The sequence below is a fragment of the Temnothorax americanus genome, unplaced genomic scaffold, assembly GCF_048541705.1.
Source record: "Temnothorax americanus isolate GAGA-0224 unplaced genomic scaffold, ASM4854170v1 Scaffold14, whole genome shotgun sequence".
In the NCBI taxonomy this organism is placed as follows: domain Eukaryota; kingdom Metazoa; phylum Arthropoda; class Insecta; order Hymenoptera; family Formicidae; genus Temnothorax; species Temnothorax americanus.
The window spans coordinates 2307589-2329008 of NW_027509275.1; the positions used below are offsets into that span (position 1 = coordinate 2307589).

Consider the following 21420-nt stretch of genomic DNA (forward strand, 5'->3'; position numbering starts at 1 on the left):
CTCGTATCCGCGATCTCGCTTCTATTCTTTCGGAAAAATTGCGTAAAGTTCGGCAATGCACCGCATACGCACGAGAGATGGCTGATAAAAACCTGGGTAATTGTTGTCTACGTTCACTTTAGAAACGTAGCTACACCGATGAGATTTGACGGTATTTTGCGAATCCGAAAATAATAGTCTAAAAAGGGTGGATCCAGTATCTGGATCTCATTCGCGTTGTTACATGCGCGCGAATCTTTACGCACGTATTACGCGCCGTGTAATGCGAGTTTTATTACCTTTGAACGCGGTGCCACTTTTCTCGTTGCGTGCCAGCCACGAGGCTTTTAACCGCACAAGCCTCACCGTGCTAAACCCCGTAAACCACGGGTTTAAGAAACCGTCTTATATCTTTTCGCGCGTGCAAAATTGCGAACGTTGATAAACGCAAACAGCCTCGCAATCGACGTCTCCGTTTGCCATCGAAACGTTCGATCGATATTTAAAACGGACAACAGCAATGACGATTCTTCGTTCGTAAAAACGATACGCGAAACGTCGGACAAATTGTTACGGATTAGACGCAACGTTGAAGGGCGTAGGCGTCAATCGTTTATCACACCGCGCGAGATAAAGGAGTCTCGTTGCGGCTCGCGGCGAGTCGACGAGTTATTTGTTTTATCGCCGCGCGATATGGAACTAGTATTAATTAACGCCGACGCCACGTGCAAATTAACGACGTCACGCGAAATCGAGCGGCAATTCTACGCGATGCGCTAGAAAGTAATTACACATCGTTACCGGTTCCGGTGACGGATATTACCGCTGTGCCGCCGGAGTCTGGATTCAGTTTGCGATGTGATTATGTTTATTGTCCTTTCCGGCCGACTTCTCGGAAATCTCGGAAACGACACGTAAGATGGCCACGCGAGATCTGCCGATCGCCCGTTTCTCCGTCTGCGCTTAACGCTTTCGTCGTTCCGTTCGCGTTCGTATGAAGCTGATAAGAGCGCCAATTATCTCGAGCAGACACTTAGACACACCGTGCATTTTTTTTTATGTGACCGTAAACTCCTGGCATTTATATTTCGAGGGGATAGCTTCTTTATTAAATTATCAAAATAATGAGTTTCTTGGAAGGTTCCTGCCACACAAAGATTTCGAGACACGTTTTTAATTCCTTCAGTTATCGTACGCACAACCGCGCGTTGAAACGCGAGCGCGGTATTTGCAACTTTTAGAAACGACTTCTTTGGCAGTGCGACGAATCGCTATCAACAAAATTGCCTTTTGCCGAGGCGAGTCACTCATTCCTCTCGGCGAGGTCGTGCTCTCACGACTTCGCGCGATACGCGAGCACTTAACTAACGGACTCTTCCACGAAGTGGAACGACTCCCGTCCGCTAGAGTCCGCAGTTTTTCGAGCTGACGCAACGGAAACTGGAAAGTCGCCCGGGATGAACTTTAAATATAGAAATAAGACGAAAACGAACGATAAGAAACAGATCTTTCCGAAAGGAAACCGTAGACCTGAAGAAAGAAAAATAGATCTTATTCCCTTAAAAAAGAGATGTTTTTTTTTTAATTACTTTAATTATTGCTGGTGATACAAATGTACTTATGTGTTTAAGACAATTACTTGGAGCAATATAACAGGTTTTTGTATCTAGTTTGAATTTATTACCGATATTACTACTAGTTTTCCTGTCACGCTTATATAAGCGTGATAACACTAATAACAATAGTTAATGATTCAAGGAACGATTTCATCTTTTAAAACTGAATTATTTAAAATTACATGTGCAAAAGTTCTGTAGGACAGTTCGATGATAATAATTATATTTTAGTTTATTCAATTCTTATATTACATAAATTTCTACCGATTTGAAATTGATACGATATTAGTTCCGGCATCTTTCTGTTATATCTTTTATGAAACTATATAAATAATAAACGCAATTTGTGTATCACCGTGTGTGTAAACGGTTTAAATATCAAATTGCGATAATTAAGAAAAGGAATCTTCCTCCGCGGCAACAGTCGTGCATTTCTCTGAAGAAACACGAGGTAGGCTGATCCAACGTTCGTCGCCGCGAGAAAATGCGGTCTTCCCTCATATGTCTTGCATAACATTCTTCCGGTAAATGGTGCGAACTTGGCAACCGCAATTATAACGTACTGCAAACTCGTTCGATGATTTAGATTATCAACGATCGTCCTGCCGCATTGCTCGTATTTTCTTTTCCAGACAATCTATTTTAACGCGCGATGTTGTCTGCCATTATCTCCAATTTGAGTAGTTAGTGAAAATCGCAGCCTCAATCAAGTTTACTTGAAACGCACTTAATCATTATCAGGCGGCGTAGATAAATTTGGAATGAGAGAGTATCGATCTTTAGCGTGTGATAAATTTATTATCGAACTTTGATACACTCCTGTGCTAAAGAGAGAACTTCCTTCTGCTGGTTCTCTTCCTGCTCTTCGAACTTCCGTCGAGACGGGTCTCGGAAGGTCTCGCGTTAGAGTCGGAAACTGCGCTTGGCTGGCACACACGAAGTCGAAAGAGGCTTCGCAAGTAATTGCCAGGCCGGCGGGTCGATAATGAGCACTGGCTTCGGGGAACCGATTACGCCCGACCCGAGCCAAAAGCAAAGTCGGACCCCAAGAACCAGAGAGAGGAGCAGGAAAAGGATGAAGATGAAGAAGAAGAAGACGGAGAAGAAGAAGAAGAAGAAGAAGACGGAGTGGAAGAAGGGCAGAAAGATCCGTTGGGAGGAGAGGATCAACTCGGGTAAAGGGAGATAGAGGGGGAAGTGATGAAGGAGAGATTTTAAGTCGCTTATAATCCTCTGGACCGTAGCTCCGCGAGAGCGGCATTCACGGGGTCTCTTCGCGATCCGATAATTCAACGGACTTGGAGTTCGATATTCCGACTAATCTCGCATGATGTGTGTGCAGAAGTTCTCCGCGCGCGCCCTTTTCGGGGCACCGATAATTGCGGCTATACCCTTTTTATTTTTGTTTTGCGTTGCAAACTGTCTGTATCCCGACAAATGCCTGCTCGAAGCTCGCTCGGACGTGCTTGTATGCCATTAATCGCGCTCTCTACCTTCGCCGTATAACGTACGGGAAAAATTCTCTCTGCGGCGCATTCATTATTTCGCCTTGTAAGACGTCGTTTCCGCGTAATTTCGCAATCTGAATTTATTCCATAGAAATTTGTGCAACATTCCTCCACTTCCGTTACACAACGATTTTATTTTGTTTGAAATATATATAATTATTGTACCACGCGCACACGCTCGATTTATTCTCTTTCAGCAATAAAAACATCGTGAGTTATAGGTGTGTAAAATATCAGGCAACTCGATACTTATTGACGGCGATAACGGCCATTGCATATTAACGGTATTATGAATTTATCGAGAAACAGCGAGATCCAACGAGGACGAGAAACGAGTCAACATGTCGATATGCATCGATACTAGTATAAGAAAAGAAAACGTAACGTAACTAATTGCTAAATCACCGGCAACGAGTTGTCGATGTCAGGCGATGGCGAGCGGCCACCTGTGCGGCCTGAAAGGAAGAGAGCATCGCAATGGAAAGTGGAAGAAGTCCGAGGCAGGGACAGGGAGAAGGATGAGGGATCCGGGCGAGGGAGAGTTGGAATGAACAAGAAGAAAATGAAGCGGAAAAATGGACGAAAGGAGAATAAGAAGTCCTTCCTGTATCGCGCGATGAAACCTGCCTAGATCTCGCTACCGGGATGAGAGGTAGAGGTAGGTGATCTAATTTCCCGGGCAGTCGTGCAGAAAATGATCCAGGCCGCGATTACGAAACGGCTTCCAGTCTTCGCCGGGGGCGACGAAGGCGCCGTTTTTGCCTCTCTCTTTTCGTTTCTATACGTGCCGTGTGCTACGATCGCGGACGCGATACGTTGTCAGCTATACCTCTACAAATGGAGAACGACATCCTGCGTGTGCGAGAAGTTACTTCATAGTTGGGAGGAGAGAATTTTTTGGAGGCCGCGTCTCCCAACGATGAGAACATTGCGAGAGAAAAATTCTTATCGATGAAACGTTCGCTCTCCTTGGAAATTGAAGTCTTAAAAAAGAACGTCGATTTTTTTTTAATTTCAGCAGACAGTATGCCCGTCTCTTTAGCGTCGTTGTTTCTTTCGTGACGCGAGATAAGCGCAAAATGCACGAAGCATCACGTTAGCTCGTGGACCGACAGCGTGGTGGCGACGATGCGGTGCCCCTTCGTGGCCTCGAGGGTCGCTGATCCCACAATTAACATAATGAGGTAGAAAACGTAGATATTAGCGCGAGGTTAGTTAATAGTGCACTTATCCGGAGAATGTAAATAGTTGGTGGTCGCGATAGCTTTCTCTCTTTCTCTCTCTCTCTCTCTCTCTCTCTCTCTCTCTCTCTCTCTCTCTCTCTCTCTCTCTCTCTCTTTCTCTCTCTCTCTCTCGTGCTTCGCAGCAGGGTCCATCCCTCGCCTTCTCGTGTTAACTCGCGCGTCCCGCATTTTCCGGTCCTTCCTCACCCTCGGAACACACCGCCACATCATAAGAAATCTCGTAAATCAAAAGTGACAAAATCGAATTCCCGTTCGCATAATCCGGTCGTTTTATTCCACGCGCGTGTCCCCGGATCGATTCGCCGGTTCCGAGGCTTCCTAAACAAATTATTAATCAACGTTATCGTCAGACATTCCCAAAATTACTTATATAAGCGGCAGCGCACGGCTTGCAATTGATGATCCTAGATCGATACGATCTTTCGATTTAAAAAATGCCCTGGCGAGAACGTATAACGGATAATGACGGCGAAGAATAAAAGCAAAAGTAAAGCGTAACAAGAGAATTCTGCGAAGACGGAAAGATGCGGTCGGTGATGGTATTTTAATTAGTATCGCTGTTAGCGTTATCCTGCGTATGAATCACAGCTCGAGAGAAGTAAATAGTAGACGCTGAAAAAGTAAATTAATGCGTGCGCTATTACCAGTATCAACTGCATGGTAAATTAATTTTTAGCTCATATGTGTAATGAGAGATACGACTGTATTTTCTATATATCGCTGTGCTGCCTCAGCCCTCGAATTTTCTTCTTGTTCACCTCCTCGTATATCATTCATTTCGCACTCTTTCTTTGGCCAGTCTCGTTGCTTCTCGATGTTCTTCAGTTCCTTTCAGTGTCGTTACGTCGTTACGCCGTCCGCTCGAATGCACCGGGCGCATCTCTCCGCGGCCGATGGTATCGCCGTAATCTGCAACAGCTGCAACTGGGGTTGGGTTCTCGCGGTTCGAGACTATATTATCCGTTGCATCCCTGATTTCTAGGCCTCTCCCTCGCCTCTCCCTCGCCCTTTCCGCGGGACTCTACCTCACCGCGCTCGCAAATGGCGGTGGCAATTTGCAGGTGCAAAGTTCACGATGGAGGGAAACCGCTAATGAGGGAGCCCCGATGCGCAACGCAGGGCACGCGTGGATTTTTAGAGGGACGGGTTAATTACCAGCTCTGAGACCGCCGCGCCGGAATTGTGGCTTATTCGTGCGCGCTGCTTTCCGCAAGCTGTCGTGCGTTCGCAGGTCGCGCTAACTTGTCTTTGACAAGCGCTAATATATCTCTCGTCCACCGGTGCCTGTCGTGTCGTGGGGGCTTTTTTGCAGGCCGCAGATCGAACTAGCCAATGTTATTCCACTTCAGCCCGCCCCTTCGAGACCGTAACTGTCCGACGGCGCCTCTCGCTAGCCATAAATTAATTAAATTGGCGCGGAGATGTGTGGACGGGTGTCAGTGCGACGTTCTTCATCTTTCGACCGTCGTTCGAACCACTTCGAGCCCCATCTCGATCGAGCAGCCTAAACTCGACTTGCGCTACGGCTCGTTTCATAATTTTCAATAGGGCAGTTCGCGTCCTTCGATGTGAAGGGACCATTTCGCCGGAATATCGTTTACGCTCTCCTCGAATGGAGGAATTTGAATATATTTTGCAAAATCATTTGTCAACATAATTGCTCCATATATAACGACAGTAATGACATACATAACCATACATATAGCTTATGTAATTTCTTCGGCGCTGTATATCGTGCCGCTAATTACACCCTGAACGGGTGCTAATCGCTTCCAAGTACGTATGTACATCGTTATTATAATTATTACTGCGTGGTCTATGAGAATTTATCGTCATAACAACGTCATTCGTACACGCTCATTTTAAATAACTTAGTTTAACTTGAAAATGTAATAACATACGTATAATGGTCACTCGCTCAAGCTGGACGCGTGACCGAATAATAAGACCGGACACGGAAGAAAGGGGCCGGGGAGCTTCACGAATCTATTGTACTTCAAATATTTTATGTTTGCACCGTTTTAACACCATCCCGAGGATCGTATTCTTGTTCTTAGCGCAATTAAAGCCGTAAACGTAGAAAGACGGTCGAATTTTTATTACGCCCGCAAATCGTCTTAGGAACGGCTTATATACGTCGGCGCATAGTTGTTCGCATAAATCGCTCTTCGGCCGATGTATGGCAGGGGGGCGTGAACGGGGCGTAGCAACATAGCAACGTTTATTACATTGGCTGGCAACTAGCGAACTGTGCGCCCTCGCCGCGATCTCTCCGGAGGACGACCGGACGCGTTAAAACTTTGCGGGAGATCCCATACACGGGGCCACTCATCGCGCCGTTTATCGATGCCATTCTATCTCGCGCTGATGCCGATCCCGATCGTGAGACGTGAGGCGCGAGGAACAAAGACATCCGAATGATAGAGGATGCTGTCGGTATCGTTTCTTGTGCCGTGCTCTTAAATAAGACCTATCTCAGAAGAAGTACCTAGAAGAGGCACGAATGATAAAGTTTGATTGATACAGTCCGAAATAAAACACGCCGACGCTTTAGTAGGTTTCCCAGTCAGAAAGGTGACGTCGAAGAGCTGATTAAATCGAATTGATTGACTTCATCTTTTTGACTGAACGATGCGTAAAGTATCCTAGTGAGAAATGTATAGTTGATCCGACGTCGAATCAATGTCGATAATATGATATGAAAATAAAGTTGGAATTTTGGTCGATTCGACATCGAAACGAGGTTGAAACGATAGTTGAAGATTCGTTGACATTTGATACGACTTCGATGTCGAATCGATCAAAATTTTAACTTATTTCGATATCAGATTATCGACGTCGGGTCAACTATACATTTCTACATTCCCTCGTCGTAGATAATAATGGCGGTCGATTCGATTTGATGCAGAAACGAGCGGGGCAGGTAAACGAGGTAGTCGATACGAGCTCGCGACGAATGTTCCATTCCCATTGTTTCGCCGGTGTGCGGGTCACTTCCAGCGAGTAAAGATCGATCGTGTGCGCGGCACGGGTGGTCGGATGTATACGAGTGCACGTCGTTTTCGCATGAGCTCCTCGTCGCGTTTAACTAGAGGTGACTCCGCAAAGGGGGAAGACCGGATGTGGTAAAGAGACACCACCGTGCTGGACACCACTCGCCGACATTAATTTCTCATGACACGTCCGTGCAATTCCCTTTCACGTATGTTAGGGCCACCAATTATATGCACGCTCACGGTGGAGATATACCGTGCATCGACACATCGTACGTTCGAAAATCATTTAGCGCAATTACCTAGGTGCGTGCGATCTAAATTGGGAAAGGAGCAGGAGTAGGGAATATTAATTCTTGATTTGACTACGTGCTCCAACTTCCATGAATGACGAATTCTCATGGAAAAGAAGCAAGACAATATTAGGAAGTCGTAACGGGATCGAAATTATTGGCGAGATTCTCACAAAGCAAAGAAAACAATGAAAGCGGCGGATTTGTTTCAAGCCTCATAAGGCTCACGTTGAGATAGAAATGTTCATCGTAGAAATGTTCACCATATTCTTAGGGGAAAAGAAAAAGAAAACCACACAAAATCCAAAATAATTTCCGCGGTAGTAAATTCGAGGTTCCATTTAAGAGACGATCGTTAGGATTCTCGTAATATCAAGATGATCGTGTCGGAAGGAGATTAAACGCGATCGCGGAAACTTGAGGAAATTAAAGCGACTAGAGGTAACCGCGAGATTCTCGTAAAATCATGAGTAAGGACGATCGTGGAATTCTCGTTAATTTAAGACGGCGCTGTAAATGACGGCGATATTTCTCATAAAACCGGAATGTTATTAAAACCGATCGTCAAACCTGTATGGTATTCGCGAAGCTTGCATCCGCGCAAATTAAATCGACATTCACGCCTTCAGAAATGTGATTACAAGTGCAATCGAGAAGGTACAAAGATTTTAAGAGAACGTCTTATTCGATTATTAAGTGAAAAGAGAGTGGAAGAGCAGCGATCATCGGATTATCTTAAATGAGAAAAACGCCACGACCGAAATTAACGCGAGAGATCGGGGTATAATCGAGACTATGGGGACTTACGTTTATACTGCTGAGGGGTGTCGGGCTGACACCCCTGCGGCCACTGCCGCCGCCGCTGCTGACCTCCGCGTCCAGTTTGCCGATTTGCCTAATCGCTGCGACGTGGACGACGATTAGTCGGTCCCACGATTCTGAAAACGCGCGAAATCACGCGAAGGACGAGATACAGCGCGGTATCGGTCGCGAGACGCGTGGACGATCTCGTTGACGTCGGAGGTACGGCGGGTTTCGGTCACGACTCCATCTCTCGAGTGCTTTCGAGTGTTCCTCAAGAAGACGGATCTCTTCTCCCGGGCTCGCGATACTGTCTCTCTCTCTCTCTCTCTCTTTCTCTCTGTTTCGAAAGCGCGCGCGCGCGCAATCGTATCTCGCGTGGCGATTTCAATCGATATATCGGTGGTAGACGCGGCTACGACACGTCAACGTCGCATGCGAGTCGCGCGGAGCAGCCTCCTTTCGGGCAGCCGGCTACATTCATAGCGACGAGCGCACTGGCTGGCTGAATGGCACTCGTAAAACGTACGCACACAGCGGGGCACAGAGCGTCGACGCGCGGCGGGCCGCGCGGCTTCGGCCGAAGCCGCGAAGCTTCATTATTCACTGACGCGCTCCAGCGAGGGCCGCGGCGCGGGCACGTCAATCCTCTCGCGGACACTATATATCGCCGGGCGACGGGCGACGGGCGACCGATCCCGGTACCCCCCTTTTTTTTTCGTCGATCGATGCGCGACGCATCCGTGTCCCACTTCGATTCCTCTCGCGCGGATACTACCTGGAGCCCCCGGCAAACGGAACATTCGCGACGACGGCAACCGGTGACGACGGCGATGGCAACGATGATAATGCCGACGGACGATTGGTGCGGTGGTAGCGGTGGTGATGATGCGCGCGTGATTAAAGCGGCGACGGCGACGGCGACGGCGACGACGGTGACGATGAAGGCGAGTCGGCGTGCTGCTCGTACGCCTTAAGGGCCGTTGGTCGCAGACGCATGCTCGCGGCACGTCGCAGCCTCTCGCACTGACCGCACGTAACACGTAAGAGAGAGGTGCGTACTGTACTTGTGTGCCTACCCCCTCCTGCTGTCCTTCTCTCTCTTTCTCGCTCTCCGCGCTCTTCCCTCCCTCGTCGCCCTCCGGAGGAGCGCTATCTCTCCTTATCGCGTGCCCCGGCTCTCTTCGTCACTTTCTCGTCAATTACCCGCGCGCGCGGAAGAAGACGCGGCCCCCAAGGGGAGAAGGAAGTGTTTCCACACACACGGGCGCGCGCGCGCGCGCACGCCGGGGCCCTCTTTGAATCCTCCGCTTTGCGCGCCGGCTTCACGCGGGTATCCTCGCGCGGTAACTCCGCCGGGAACGTTGAACGCGAGTCCGGAATTGCCGTGGCGCCATTCTTCCTCCCCTCCCGGTGCCTCCATTCTCTTCTTCCACCTCGTCCTCGTCCTCCTCGTCGTCGTCGTCGTCGTCGGCGTCGGCGACGTCGTTGTCCTCCGCCGTGAGTGAGCGAGTGCCGCCGCGCGGCCACGGGGCTGTGTGCGGGGCTGCCTCTTCTTCGCAACGCGGCGCCGCGCCACGCCGCGCGTCCCGCACCTCGTTTTTCCCTATATAATTTGCCCGGCGCAGCCGGGCTTTTTTTTCCTTTACTCCATTTTCGTATCTCCTCTCCGCCCCGCCGCTCGTCGCGACTCTGCCGTTGCTACCCTTTGCGTCTCTTTCGTTCCCCTCCGCCACCTTCTCCTGCTCTCTCTCTTCCATCGCTCATCCTCTCTCGCGATGTCTCTCTTTTTTCTCTCTGTCTCTGCCTCCGCTACCGCCACCGCCACCGTTACTGCCTCCGTGCCTCTATCTCTGCCTCTCCGCCTGTGCATATACCTCTTCCTCTTGGTGCCAGCCATGAGTCCTCGATCGGGCCGGGGGGTCAGGAGGGCTGCATGGCGCACCGCCCCTTTAATAGCGCTACGTCGACGTCTTCCATTCACCGTGCTTCCATCTACCAGTGGCAAGTCGAAGACCATTGTTGAAGACCATTGTCGCACTGGATATGCGATCACGCTCTCTCACCCTGAGCAAACGATACACGCATATGTCATGAAGGGGTTGCGTTTATTATGAAATTTGTTTTCGATACGCGAAGAGAAGATTATAATTATTTTTTCTTCAATGAAAATTTTATGGAATTATAGATCTTTAAAATAATTGTGATAAAAAGTACTTCATATCGCAATATGGATCCGGTCCCCATGAATTTTTATCCCCCCCCCAGTTCGTTAAAATATTATATATATATATAATTGTTGCACTTTTTTAGTTTTTTAGTTGGGTCGTCGCTGCATCGGACTTTTGTAATATAAAAAAATTAAGAAACAAAAATATTTTATTTTTATATAATTTTCAAAAATAAAACTTATCTTGTCCGCCTGTTATTACAAAGATTTTAATTTGATTCTTTGACAAAAAAGGTTGAAAATATATCTATGTAGAATTTTACTCGTGATTTTTGTTTGGTATACAAGTTTATTAGAAATTTTAATAGCAATGTTTTACTGTATCGTCTCTGGATCTGCGATCTGACAATAAGTCGACCCACCTGTCAGAAGGCGCATAGAACGAAAAATATTCCTAGGGCCCTTACCCTGTCGGCTGACCCTTCTTTTGAGCGAAACGAAGGGTGGATGACATATCGAGTGACAGGAAGCTGTCAGGAGAGAATTCGATATACAATTCGTAAACGATTCGTTATTATTCGAATTTTTACGGGACGACCCCTCTTTTTCCGCCTCGTAATATCAAAACCTTTGCCGTAAAATCATCGAAAATATTCTTGAAATTCAAGACGTGCAAACGACCACAGGCGTAAAGAATATCAGATTATTGAGATGAAGTAATTATGTGTATCATAAGACAAAACTTTTTAAACATAATTTTTGAAAGAAAAGTTACTTTATTACATACACGTATATTCGGCTCACAGAATATATCAATAGTCTCCAACAGTTAATGCTTAGTTATTAGTCTTAAAATTAAGAAAAATAATAAAGACAATATTACAATTAATATTGACTAGTATAATTATTGACTAGCATAATTATATAACACGTAATATACAAAAAATGCGTAATTTGCACTTTGCAAATTTATGTCTTTTTTATGTCAGTCGATTTTACAAGTATCTTGTACAAGGTGATTAAAAAATAAATAATTTACAAGACATTTTCTATATTAAAAAACTGATTAGAATATTATATATCAAATGTCTCGTAAACTATTGATTTTTTATGACATTACCTTTATAGCTTAATATTTTAAAATAAATGAATAGGACAATTAATAGTTAAAAATATTGAAAGTGACTTTGATATTTTAATCTTTGAAAAGGAATGGATAAGAAAATTTATAGTTTTGGTTGAAAATAATGAAAGCGGCTTTGATATGATCTTGAATATGATCATTAACCAAGATCAAATTAAGGCCATTATTTTATATCCTTCTCGAAATCAAACAGTTTGGAAATATTTTTGCTAAAGTTTCAAGTTTTTGAGACCTATCTAATTATTCTAATCAGAATTGAGCCATATTATAATACATGATACGTATTATAATACATATGTATGATTACATTATATAGACATGTACATATGTATGGTATACATATATGCATGTGTATATAAAATGTATTTTAATGTATTTTATATACATATACTAGATATTATTTATATATAATATATATTACATATAAAATATATTATATATGTTTATATTATATATTTATATATATATTATATCTTACACGCCCGCATACATCACATATATAGAACAGTCTAAGTAAAGTGTTAAAACATTACATCTCTTAAAAAAAACATTTTAGCAGAAAATTGAGATAAAAACTGTTTGGTTCTGAAAAGGACGTAAAATGGCTTTAGTTTGATCCTGATTAATCTTCTCATAGTCATATCTAAATCATTTATGTTTTTTTAAACGAAATTATATAAATTTTCTTATATAAATTGACTTCCTTTAATATTCTGTATATGGTGTATGTATATACTGTTACGTATATTTTTACACAAAATACAAGTATATTTAATGTGTAAGAATATATTTTTCTAATAATATATCGAGAATAAAATTTTCTAATTTTAAGGAAAAATTTTCATAAAGATTTTATAAAATTATATTTGAAATTTGTAATACTGTATGTTGTATAAAATTATATAATACAGTTTGCATAAAATGTACAACTATTAAGAAATTTGGATGAAATCCAATTTTATCAAAATATCACAAATAAGCACACGGCTTACGATATTCTAAAGAAGTAGCTGAGGGATCTGACATTTCGGCGGAGGTGTTTTCAAGTAAATTGCCTTTTTTCGCGTCAGTCTCGATCGCACGAGATTTATTATTTTCCTTCTCGTGCGTCTTCGCGTGCTTGTTGAGATGATCGCTTCTCGTAAACTTTTTATAGCATTTGTCGCAGATATGTTTTCTTTCGCCGGTGTGCGTGCGAACGTGACGCTGCAGCTCGTCACTGCGAGTGAATTTTCTATCACAGTGAGGCCACCCACAGTGATACGGCCGTTCGTTGGTGTGCGATCTGATATGCGCCTTGAGATGCGACGACTTGCCGTATACCTTTGTACATCCCGGTATGTGACATATGTGTTGCCGTTTGCCGTCGCTGCCAATCGGGGCTTCGTCGTCCTTGGCAACGCAATTAGGACACTCGCATCTCTTCCTGCTGGATTTATTGGGGTTGGATTTTCTGGGCCAGAGTACGAAGCCTGGAAGTTGAGAATCCAAAGTCTCCATTGGCGAATGATAGAAATTATCTTCTAACATGTATCGATGAGAGTGTCCCGCTGTTTCCGTTAACTCTTGTGACAGATTCGAGTTTAATGAGTGATAATATTGGTCGATTGAACGAACTTCCGCAATCTGGTGGTTAGGATGGTTCTGCATTAACGACATGCCGGTCATCATCTCGGGCTTTGGCATTGCTGTATGTGTATTGCTGTATGACATCGAGGGTTGACAACTGTCTTTATAAGGAGTGGTATTCGGGTATTGGTAGATCGCTGTGCTTGGCAGATTATACGAGAATGGCTCGTATGTAAAGTCTTCCTGACATGCTGGCTTGGGAGAAATGGCAGAAGCGAGGGCAGAAGTGGCGTTGTCGCTCGTTTGATAGTAATAATTTGGCGTATAATTGTAACCTTGCTTGTAAAACTTGTAGTCCTGATTTATAACACTTCTATTGTCAATATTGTACTCTGTCAGGTGGGGAAACAGCCTATTCGTTATTTGTGTCATATCATTCATTGAAGATGAGATCGATGCCGTTTCAGTAGATGTCTGCAAGTAAAAGACACGTATTATTAGAAAAAAAGGAGAGAAAGAGAGAGAGAGAGAGAGAGAAATTTTATGTGAGTGTCATTTATTAAGTAATTTTAAACAAATCCCAATACAACACAAGAAGCATACATAACGTACAAAGAACAATCATAATGTGTCAATAAGAATAATGAATATTACATATATATATATATATATATATATATATATATGTCAAAGACACACATATATGATTACAAGATGCTCAATACGTGATTAATGAAATATCTTAAGAAAATATTAAAATTATTTAAAAATTATAGAATATTAGAATATCACATACAAATCTTAGTCAACAAAAAATTATATTACTATTGTACGCATATTTATAGATATTATATGCAAATATTATAAATATCAAATATTGGTGTATACGAGGGACCACAATTATACCGTACGATATATCATAGTCCTGATAAAGTATGTATCTCACTAACCAAATGTCTTTTAAATCTTTAGAGGGCCGCAAGGTTTTTTTTCTTAAATTATGAAAATTTCATTCTAAGAAAAGATATATACATTTAATATATAATTGGATAAAAAAAAAATATCTATCATTAAAAAGACACTTGGCTATTGAGATATACTTTGGAGACATTATTATAGCTTTAAAATAATGGTTTATTTATACTTTGCTCTCTCTTTTTTGTTTATAAATTGTATTACAAATCATATTACAATCATTACTTTATGTATTTTGAAATTCCGAAAATATTTATTTTATGCCTTAAAACCGTTTACAAGATACAGTTTCAAAACTTAGAATTTTAAACAATTATTGTCGGCACGGAGGGAGAGACGAACATCGCGCGGCACAATGAAATTTTGCTTTCTCCTTTCACTATATGCAGTCGAGTTACACGAGCCACACACACACACACGTGAGGAGCCACATAATACGTACGTGAATCGAGACATACCTGCGAAGGTATGATACCTCGTGGATACCAGTTTATTTCTTGTCCTTGCCATGATGCCATGTACACGTTGTAACTAGTGCGAAAAATAAACAACACTGTCGAACTCGGTTACATAAATTTAAAGAAATGAAAAATGCTTTACTAGTTCACTATAATTATTCGTAAAAATAATTTAAAAAATACAGAATTAATAAAATCATAAGCCATTACATAAAAATTTAAACATACAGCAGATTTCCAAGTTAAAAAAGTATTCCTTTAATATTATATTAAATATTAATTTTTATTTTAAATTTTTTACAAACTTGCTATTTCTTTGTAGCCTTCTTTGCAGTAGTTTGTGAAATCTTTGCATTTCCAGTACGAAGATGAGAATTAGAGTTGTTTCTATAAGAAGGTTTGTACACAGCTAGGGTCGTGGTAACATAACGCTTCGCTTCAACTTTTAAAACTGAGTGGGCAAGACATTCGTCGAGAAGAGAAGACGGAGCCACATTTATAAGTGGGGATAGGAGCAAATCCTTGACGCATGCGCACACTCCATTTATTTGTCTGTCATAAATCATATCTTAAATCTCAACTATAGAACATGTAAAAAAAACATGGTTTACGCGGCAGCTCTTTTTGTTCTCCCTTGGGACTTTCTAACTTCCTCCATTTCTTAAAAACGAAGAAAAACAGAACGAGACGCTTCAGGAAAATATTAACACGTTATAGCCACGAGCTTCGATTCAAATAAAATAACTCAAGTTTATAAAATATTATTTAAAACTTTTATATAACTCGATTTTTATTGCTTTTATCTTCTTTAAAGTTATGTGCGACACGCACTTCCCTTTGTACAATATCAATTTGTGACGGCTTTTTAGAGAACTTAAAACCTGATTAAGACATTATACGAACAATACTTTCTAGAATCAATCCATCATAACGTTAAGCATAAGACTCAATAGAGAATTTTATAGCATCTTACTCTTCCAAATGGTGTATCTGTCGTACGTATCGAAAATTCGCTCGTATCATTTGCTATAATTCAGTACAATTATTACAATTGATAACGTGACTTTGATATGACACTACGTTCATATAATTTAACATTTTATCAAATATAGGCTGCGTTCGAAAACTTCACTCTGATGCACCAGCGTCGTTCTGTTCTTGTTCAACTTTTAGTAAAATATATAACAAAGATAGAACGGCGCGTTGTTCACGCACGAGTAAAGTTTTCGAACACAGCCATAGTTCTAAACCTATATTTAAATATTTTCTCTTTCTTTTTTATTTTTCTTCCTGAAGATCAACAAAGTTTACCATTGTTCTTTGTCCTGTTTCATTTTTGAGGATAACGAATTTTGCATACGTTAGGTATCGAGTTCAAATAGCGATCTGACCGCAGGCAAAATCATTGCTTCGCGTTTTGACCGCCCAAGCTTCGAAGGCGATCGTTCTGGTAGGTAATAATTATCGATAAAAAGACGGTAACGCGGGGAGGCAGGTAGAGTAGTAGTGGTGGTAGGGGGGAATAAACTTCATCGTTTGGATTTAATTAGCGGATGAGGCTTTTCGGTTTAATTAGCGGTCCTGCGCGCCCGATGTCGCTTCGTTTAAAGACGCGAATGCCATCGCGCAAAGCTTGTAACGTCGACATAATTATACGATGGCCAATGGTCGCCCGTAACGTTGCTCTTCATTCCTCTCTCCGATCGCAAACGCTTGCGTGCGTGTTTTTATGCGTGCACATATGCGGCGAGCCTTCGCGAGGCGTTACGTTTTCATGGCCAAGCGATTTAAACTTCGAGTTTGATAAGTTAATCTCAGCCTGTACCAGATCCGTCAGAGACAATTATCTCATAAGTTGAAAAACAAAACTATTTGTTTATTCATGGCATACTTTCATCGAAGAGTTTATAGATATACGAAATATCTACAATTCCACACGTAATTTGGAAAGGAACTGGTATTTTTTCTCGGGTATTTTAATCAGATTTTTAATTAGATCACTTTTTTTTTACTTTTTTCTCCAATATTATTGCAAATCTATAATAATTATAACAAAACTGAAGAACGTTTGTCAATTTTCTATTAGAAACATCAGTGCTTAAATACTTCTCTTTTTTAAGAAATAATTGAGGAAGATAAAGAAATAAAGTTTATAATAAGCTGTGATAAAAAATTCAACGCTTTGTAACATTTAAAATTTAACACTCTAACTTAACTTCCGCACGTGATATCGACTTCACAGGAAGCAGATTTCCGGTTTGGATATCGATAAAAAGTTCTACATTCTTTTGTTACTTATTTTAAGTTACGCCAAAAGGAAAATATTTTCCATAAGTCATACAGGACAGATAATGTCGAAAAGTTCGATAAATACATTACTAATTTCCACTTTTGACCTACCAGTAGAGTTTGTCTTTATTCGACGTGTTATGTACACATTAATTATGTACATTAACAAGAAGCTGAACAAATAGAATTCCCAAAAATGAGATTTTGAAAATGTTATGTTTATTAGAGGCAAGACGTCTTTGGGTAAAATGACGGCGTATGTAATTTGGAGACATGTGTTTTTTATTTTGTGACTTTGGAAAAGTTATTTTGATAATTAAAACTTAATTCAGTTCAGTAGCTATAAAATTATAAAAAACTAGCTGGTTACTTGGGCTTTGCCCCGGTAACGAAAAACTATACACTCTATATGCTACGCCGGAAAATTCTACCCCTATTTTATATGTCTTAATACAAAATCTGTCCAGCCGTTCTTGAGTTATAAATAGTGTAACTAACCCGACTTTGTTTTACATATATAGATTATATCAAAGAGGTACATGTGCAAGATAATCGATTAGTAAATTAGTAATTAGTAACTGCAAAAGAAGACATTTTTTATTTTTATTTTTTATTTTAATAAAATATGTAAGCTCCCATAGCTTTGACGTTTACTTTTCCGAACGGTACCCCTCATAATGGTCACTGCATGATGTCTTTAAAGAAACATCAATGGCGAAAATAGCAATTTATGACCAATTGTTGCTTTTTGTTCGGCATCGTTTGAAGTCTATATACCTGGGTGCAGATACAATAATAGCTCATTTATCTTAATGCATATCAGTAGCGTAAAAATGTCAGCACCTTGTTCATGACTATATTATAAAGCACACTAAACTAAACGTATATTGAATTTTCAATAAAATAATAACAATATTAATACATTTTTAGATCGTCCGAAGTGGACTTTATAATACATCGATTTGCCTTACACATCGCAGTATTACATAGCCGCCCAATCAATGATTGGTGTCTGTGATTGTTCAGTATCGGACTTGTCGAGAATCCTCTCCAGGGGCCCAATTTTGTACACGCTTACCGACAACTATCGGTTTGATAAGCGTGTACAAAATATAGGCCCGGCCCCGACCCGATAGTGACTTTAGTTGTTGCCCTATATGTCACTTGTTCTTTTAGTCGCCTCTTACAATAGACAGAACATACCATGGGACTATATTCTACCTCGGTCCCATACAGGGTAGAGTTAAAAAATAAGATGTTAATAATAAATATTCAGAAAATGTATTTTTTTTAGAAATTGTGATGTGTGTGTGTGTGTGTGTGTGTGTGTGTGATGGAATGATAATTTTTAAATATAAGTTTTAATACGATACAACTTGATATAACGATACACTTGATACGTTAAATCGGAATTCGACGTTAGACGGTAATGGGACATAAGTTGTTATTTACTTTGCGACAGATGTAGCGGGATACATCATCATGATCCTCCTTTTCGGCGATCACGGATTGCCGCATTAACTTCGAAATCTTCTCGGATCGAAGATACAGGTGGAAAGTTTCTTTTATATCCAACAAGTCGTAAAGCATGTAACCGCGGTCTTGATGGCATTAAAATGACCTCCGGCCGAATGGATTTCTAGCTAACTATAAACGCTTCTAAGTTATGTGGCGAACTGTCGGAAAGTGCGCGCTTGTTCGGGGCATATATCGGTTTCTCAAAAATGAAACCTCGTAATGCGATCGAAAGGCCGACTGTTTCACAAAAGAGTGCCGAAAGACTGTTACGACCGAGAAGAAATATGTTATCCCCTTCGTTTTCCGCGTCCTTCGGTTCTCTCGTCTGTCCAGTAGAGGGTCACTTTAATTTCCGACCGGCTGCTGCGCCGACGTGAAACGCTTGGCGGTATAATTAAACGATCAGTCGCTAATCAGGATTTATCGGAATGGAAATGAAATAATATACAATGTAGAGGGTTCTCTTAAGTATATTTACTTTTTTTGTTAGAAACCATCTCATCGATCTGTTTAAATTTCTCTGTTTTGTAATTGTTATTTTTGTCTTTATGAATTTATACATATTACAATATTTTATTGTTATATATACAATAATTCATAATTTCCTACGTTGCATGACTCTGACATTCGTCAGAAATTGGATGCATTAGTGAAATATCTATACGTTTGCATTTCCTGATGTGGCGGCACTTTAGATCTATGCCATTTCTTCGAAACTTGACAAACGTTCTCTCACTGGATGATGACCAAAATGCATTTCCTATTTCCCTTGATGACGGTCGTTGTTAAAGCTCGAGGGATCTACCAGAGAACAATTTTATACACGATGTACCTGTCCTCGACGGAATTCTGACTTCGGTCTGGAAATTTTCTTTAAGAATATTAGTCACGTGAAAGAGCAACGGAGATAGAAAAGGGAAAAAGGTCTCGCGAGGAACTAGGCGCGAAATCGTAAGAATAAAAGAAAAGCAAGACCACTATTTGACCGTATAGTAGGATAATGTTTTGCGGTCGACGTTTGACGTTTCGCAGTCAATGTAATGATTCATCTGTATTTTTTTTTTTGTAAAGACGACGATGCATGCAATCTTGATGCTGATGCGTTTTGACTTGCTAAAAGAGATTTAACTGAAACAATTCTTTGAAACTCTGTACTGTCGCTAAACAATTTTATAAAATAGAACTTTGAAAGAAAGAGAGGGAGAGAGGTGGTTGAGAGAAAGGAAAAAGAGAGAGAGATTTTTGCGGGAACCTTTGACTACACGATGAGCGGGTAGATCGTTTCGACCAGCCTGCGTATTAAGAAACGTATATAACGAACTCATTAATCATCTCCCGAACGAGAGCAGAACCAGAAACAATTCTGGGATGCGCGGAAGGAGGCTGCTGTCGTGGACGAATGGTACGAGTCACTAGTCCATTTGTTACGCATCGTTTACAGACAAAGGATCGGCCGATCAGTGGCGCTAATATAATCGAGAAAACGATAAATCGGAGAACACGATTTCAATTCTATTACAACAGGCGTTTTATTATTATTAAATGGATCCTCTCAAGAGTTCGATACGACCATAATTCGATGCGTAAATAAGTGTTAAATTTTGTATGTGCATGTAGTGTGTGTCACTGTGTGCAACTGTTGTCCGCGGTATCCGTAGGTTCGTTAGGCCTAAAGAAGTGCGCGGATCAGTCCTCCCTGCGAGTTATTACAACAGGCGTTTGATAAAAATCCACATACGCCCGGATCGAGACTTCGCCCAATGAAACGATTCCCGACGCGACCTTCGATTTTATTCCCGATCCGAGCTGTCGCACGATCAAAGGAATCGTCATTCGCGAAGCGGCCGCAGGTGGGAAACGGTAAATGTAGCTGATGCAGGTGAGCAGGTGTCGGTTCTAGAGGTCTATAAATTTGTACGCGCTCCTCTCGGCTCACACGGAGACGGGGCACACGAATTGTACCCCGAAGGGGTGCCTCGGCGTGGCGAGGCGAGGCGCGGCGCGGCGCGGTGCGGTGCGGTGCGGTGCGGTGCGGTGCGGTGCGGCGCGGCAATTTTACTCCGCCGAGAAACGACACCCTCGTCACAATACGACCTGTTGCGTCGACATCGGCAAGAGGAGCAAAGAAAGGCAGCGATCGGCGGTAGATTCGGATAGAATTAACGTTCCTTCTTGGTTCTCGGAGCGCCTTTCGCCGGTCGTGAGAATTACCGTGGGTCAAAGCATGCCGCCGCCATTGTGACACGGCTTCATTACGCAAACTGAGCTTTGTGTATACCGGGGTGAGAAGGCATATGTGTGCACACACACCCTATAGCGCAAATATTCCCCTGACGTCAACGGTTCTGTCATTCAACAATAGAAATCGTCATTTTTCAACAAGTTTAAAGATAATGTTTTCGCTATTTTTTTATGCAGAAAGAATTTTTTGAAATGTTGCAATTATAAAAATTAGATTCATTAGAATTGCAGTTTAAATCATCAGAGTGTTCTTTTTAATACGTTTAGATATATATTTTTTATATATTTTATGTAACACGTGCATGGAAAGTGGCCCATTACGCACGCGACGCGTGCGTGATAGACCACTTTCCACGCACTTGCAACATAAAATAGGGTATGCAAGCTGTGCGTGAAGATGAAAATTCCCGGGTGCGGTGACCACTCGCCTTCGGCTCGTGCGTCAACTTCGCACCCGTGAATTTTCATTTTCCAGCACTTGTTGCACAAATAACTATTATATATTTTTTATTTATATTACAATATATTATTTTTATATTATTTTTAACAGGACTTGAGAAAGTTTTGATAAAAGATTGCGGAACGCGTTTGCGTAACATAGAGTAGTTTTAAATATCTTATT

The 21420-nt window shown here is 41.8% G+C and overlaps 2 protein-coding genes across 14 annotated transcripts in view; one reads left to right on the top strand and one right to left on the bottom strand.

Moving 5' to 3' along the window:
- Positions 1-21420, top strand: part of LOC143894680 (uncharacterized) — a 175034-nt gene that overhangs the window by 126838 nt on the left and 26776 nt on the right. The window lies entirely within an intron of this gene.
- LOC143894630 (uncharacterized) lies at positions 11363-15221 on the bottom strand. 2 transcript variants are annotated; one of them, XM_077401068.1, is made up of 3 exons: positions 15056-15131; positions 14735-14823; positions 11363-13791 (listed from the first exon to the last, which is right to left on the bottom strand). In XM_077401068.1, the coding sequence occupies exon 3, from the start codon at positions 13756-13758 to the stop codon at positions 12718-12720; it is 1041 nt and encodes a 346-aa protein (XP_077257194.1). In that variant the 5' UTR covers positions 13759-13791; positions 14735-14823; positions 15056-15131; the 3' UTR covers positions 11363-12717. The 2 variants fall into 2 exon arrangements, with proteins under 2 accessions (XP_077257194.1, XP_077257193.1); XM_077401067.1 differs by having other exon boundaries at positions 11364-13791; positions 14751-14823; positions 15056-15221.

Bases quoted from the DNA above. Each gene is read 5' to 3' on its own strand.
- LOC143894630 (XM_077401067.1), bottom strand. From the start codon at position 15,105: ATGCAAAGATTTCACAAACTACTGCAAAGAAGGCTACAAAGAAATAGC. The intron at 14,824-15,055 runs GTTTGTAAAAAA...TTTTCGCACTAG, and splicing joins AGGCTACAAAGAAATAGCAA to TTACAACGTGTACATGGCAT. The intron at 13,792-14,750 runs GTATGTCTCGAT...TTTTACTTGCAG, and splicing joins GAGGTATCATACCTTCGCAG to ACATCTACTGAAACGGCATC.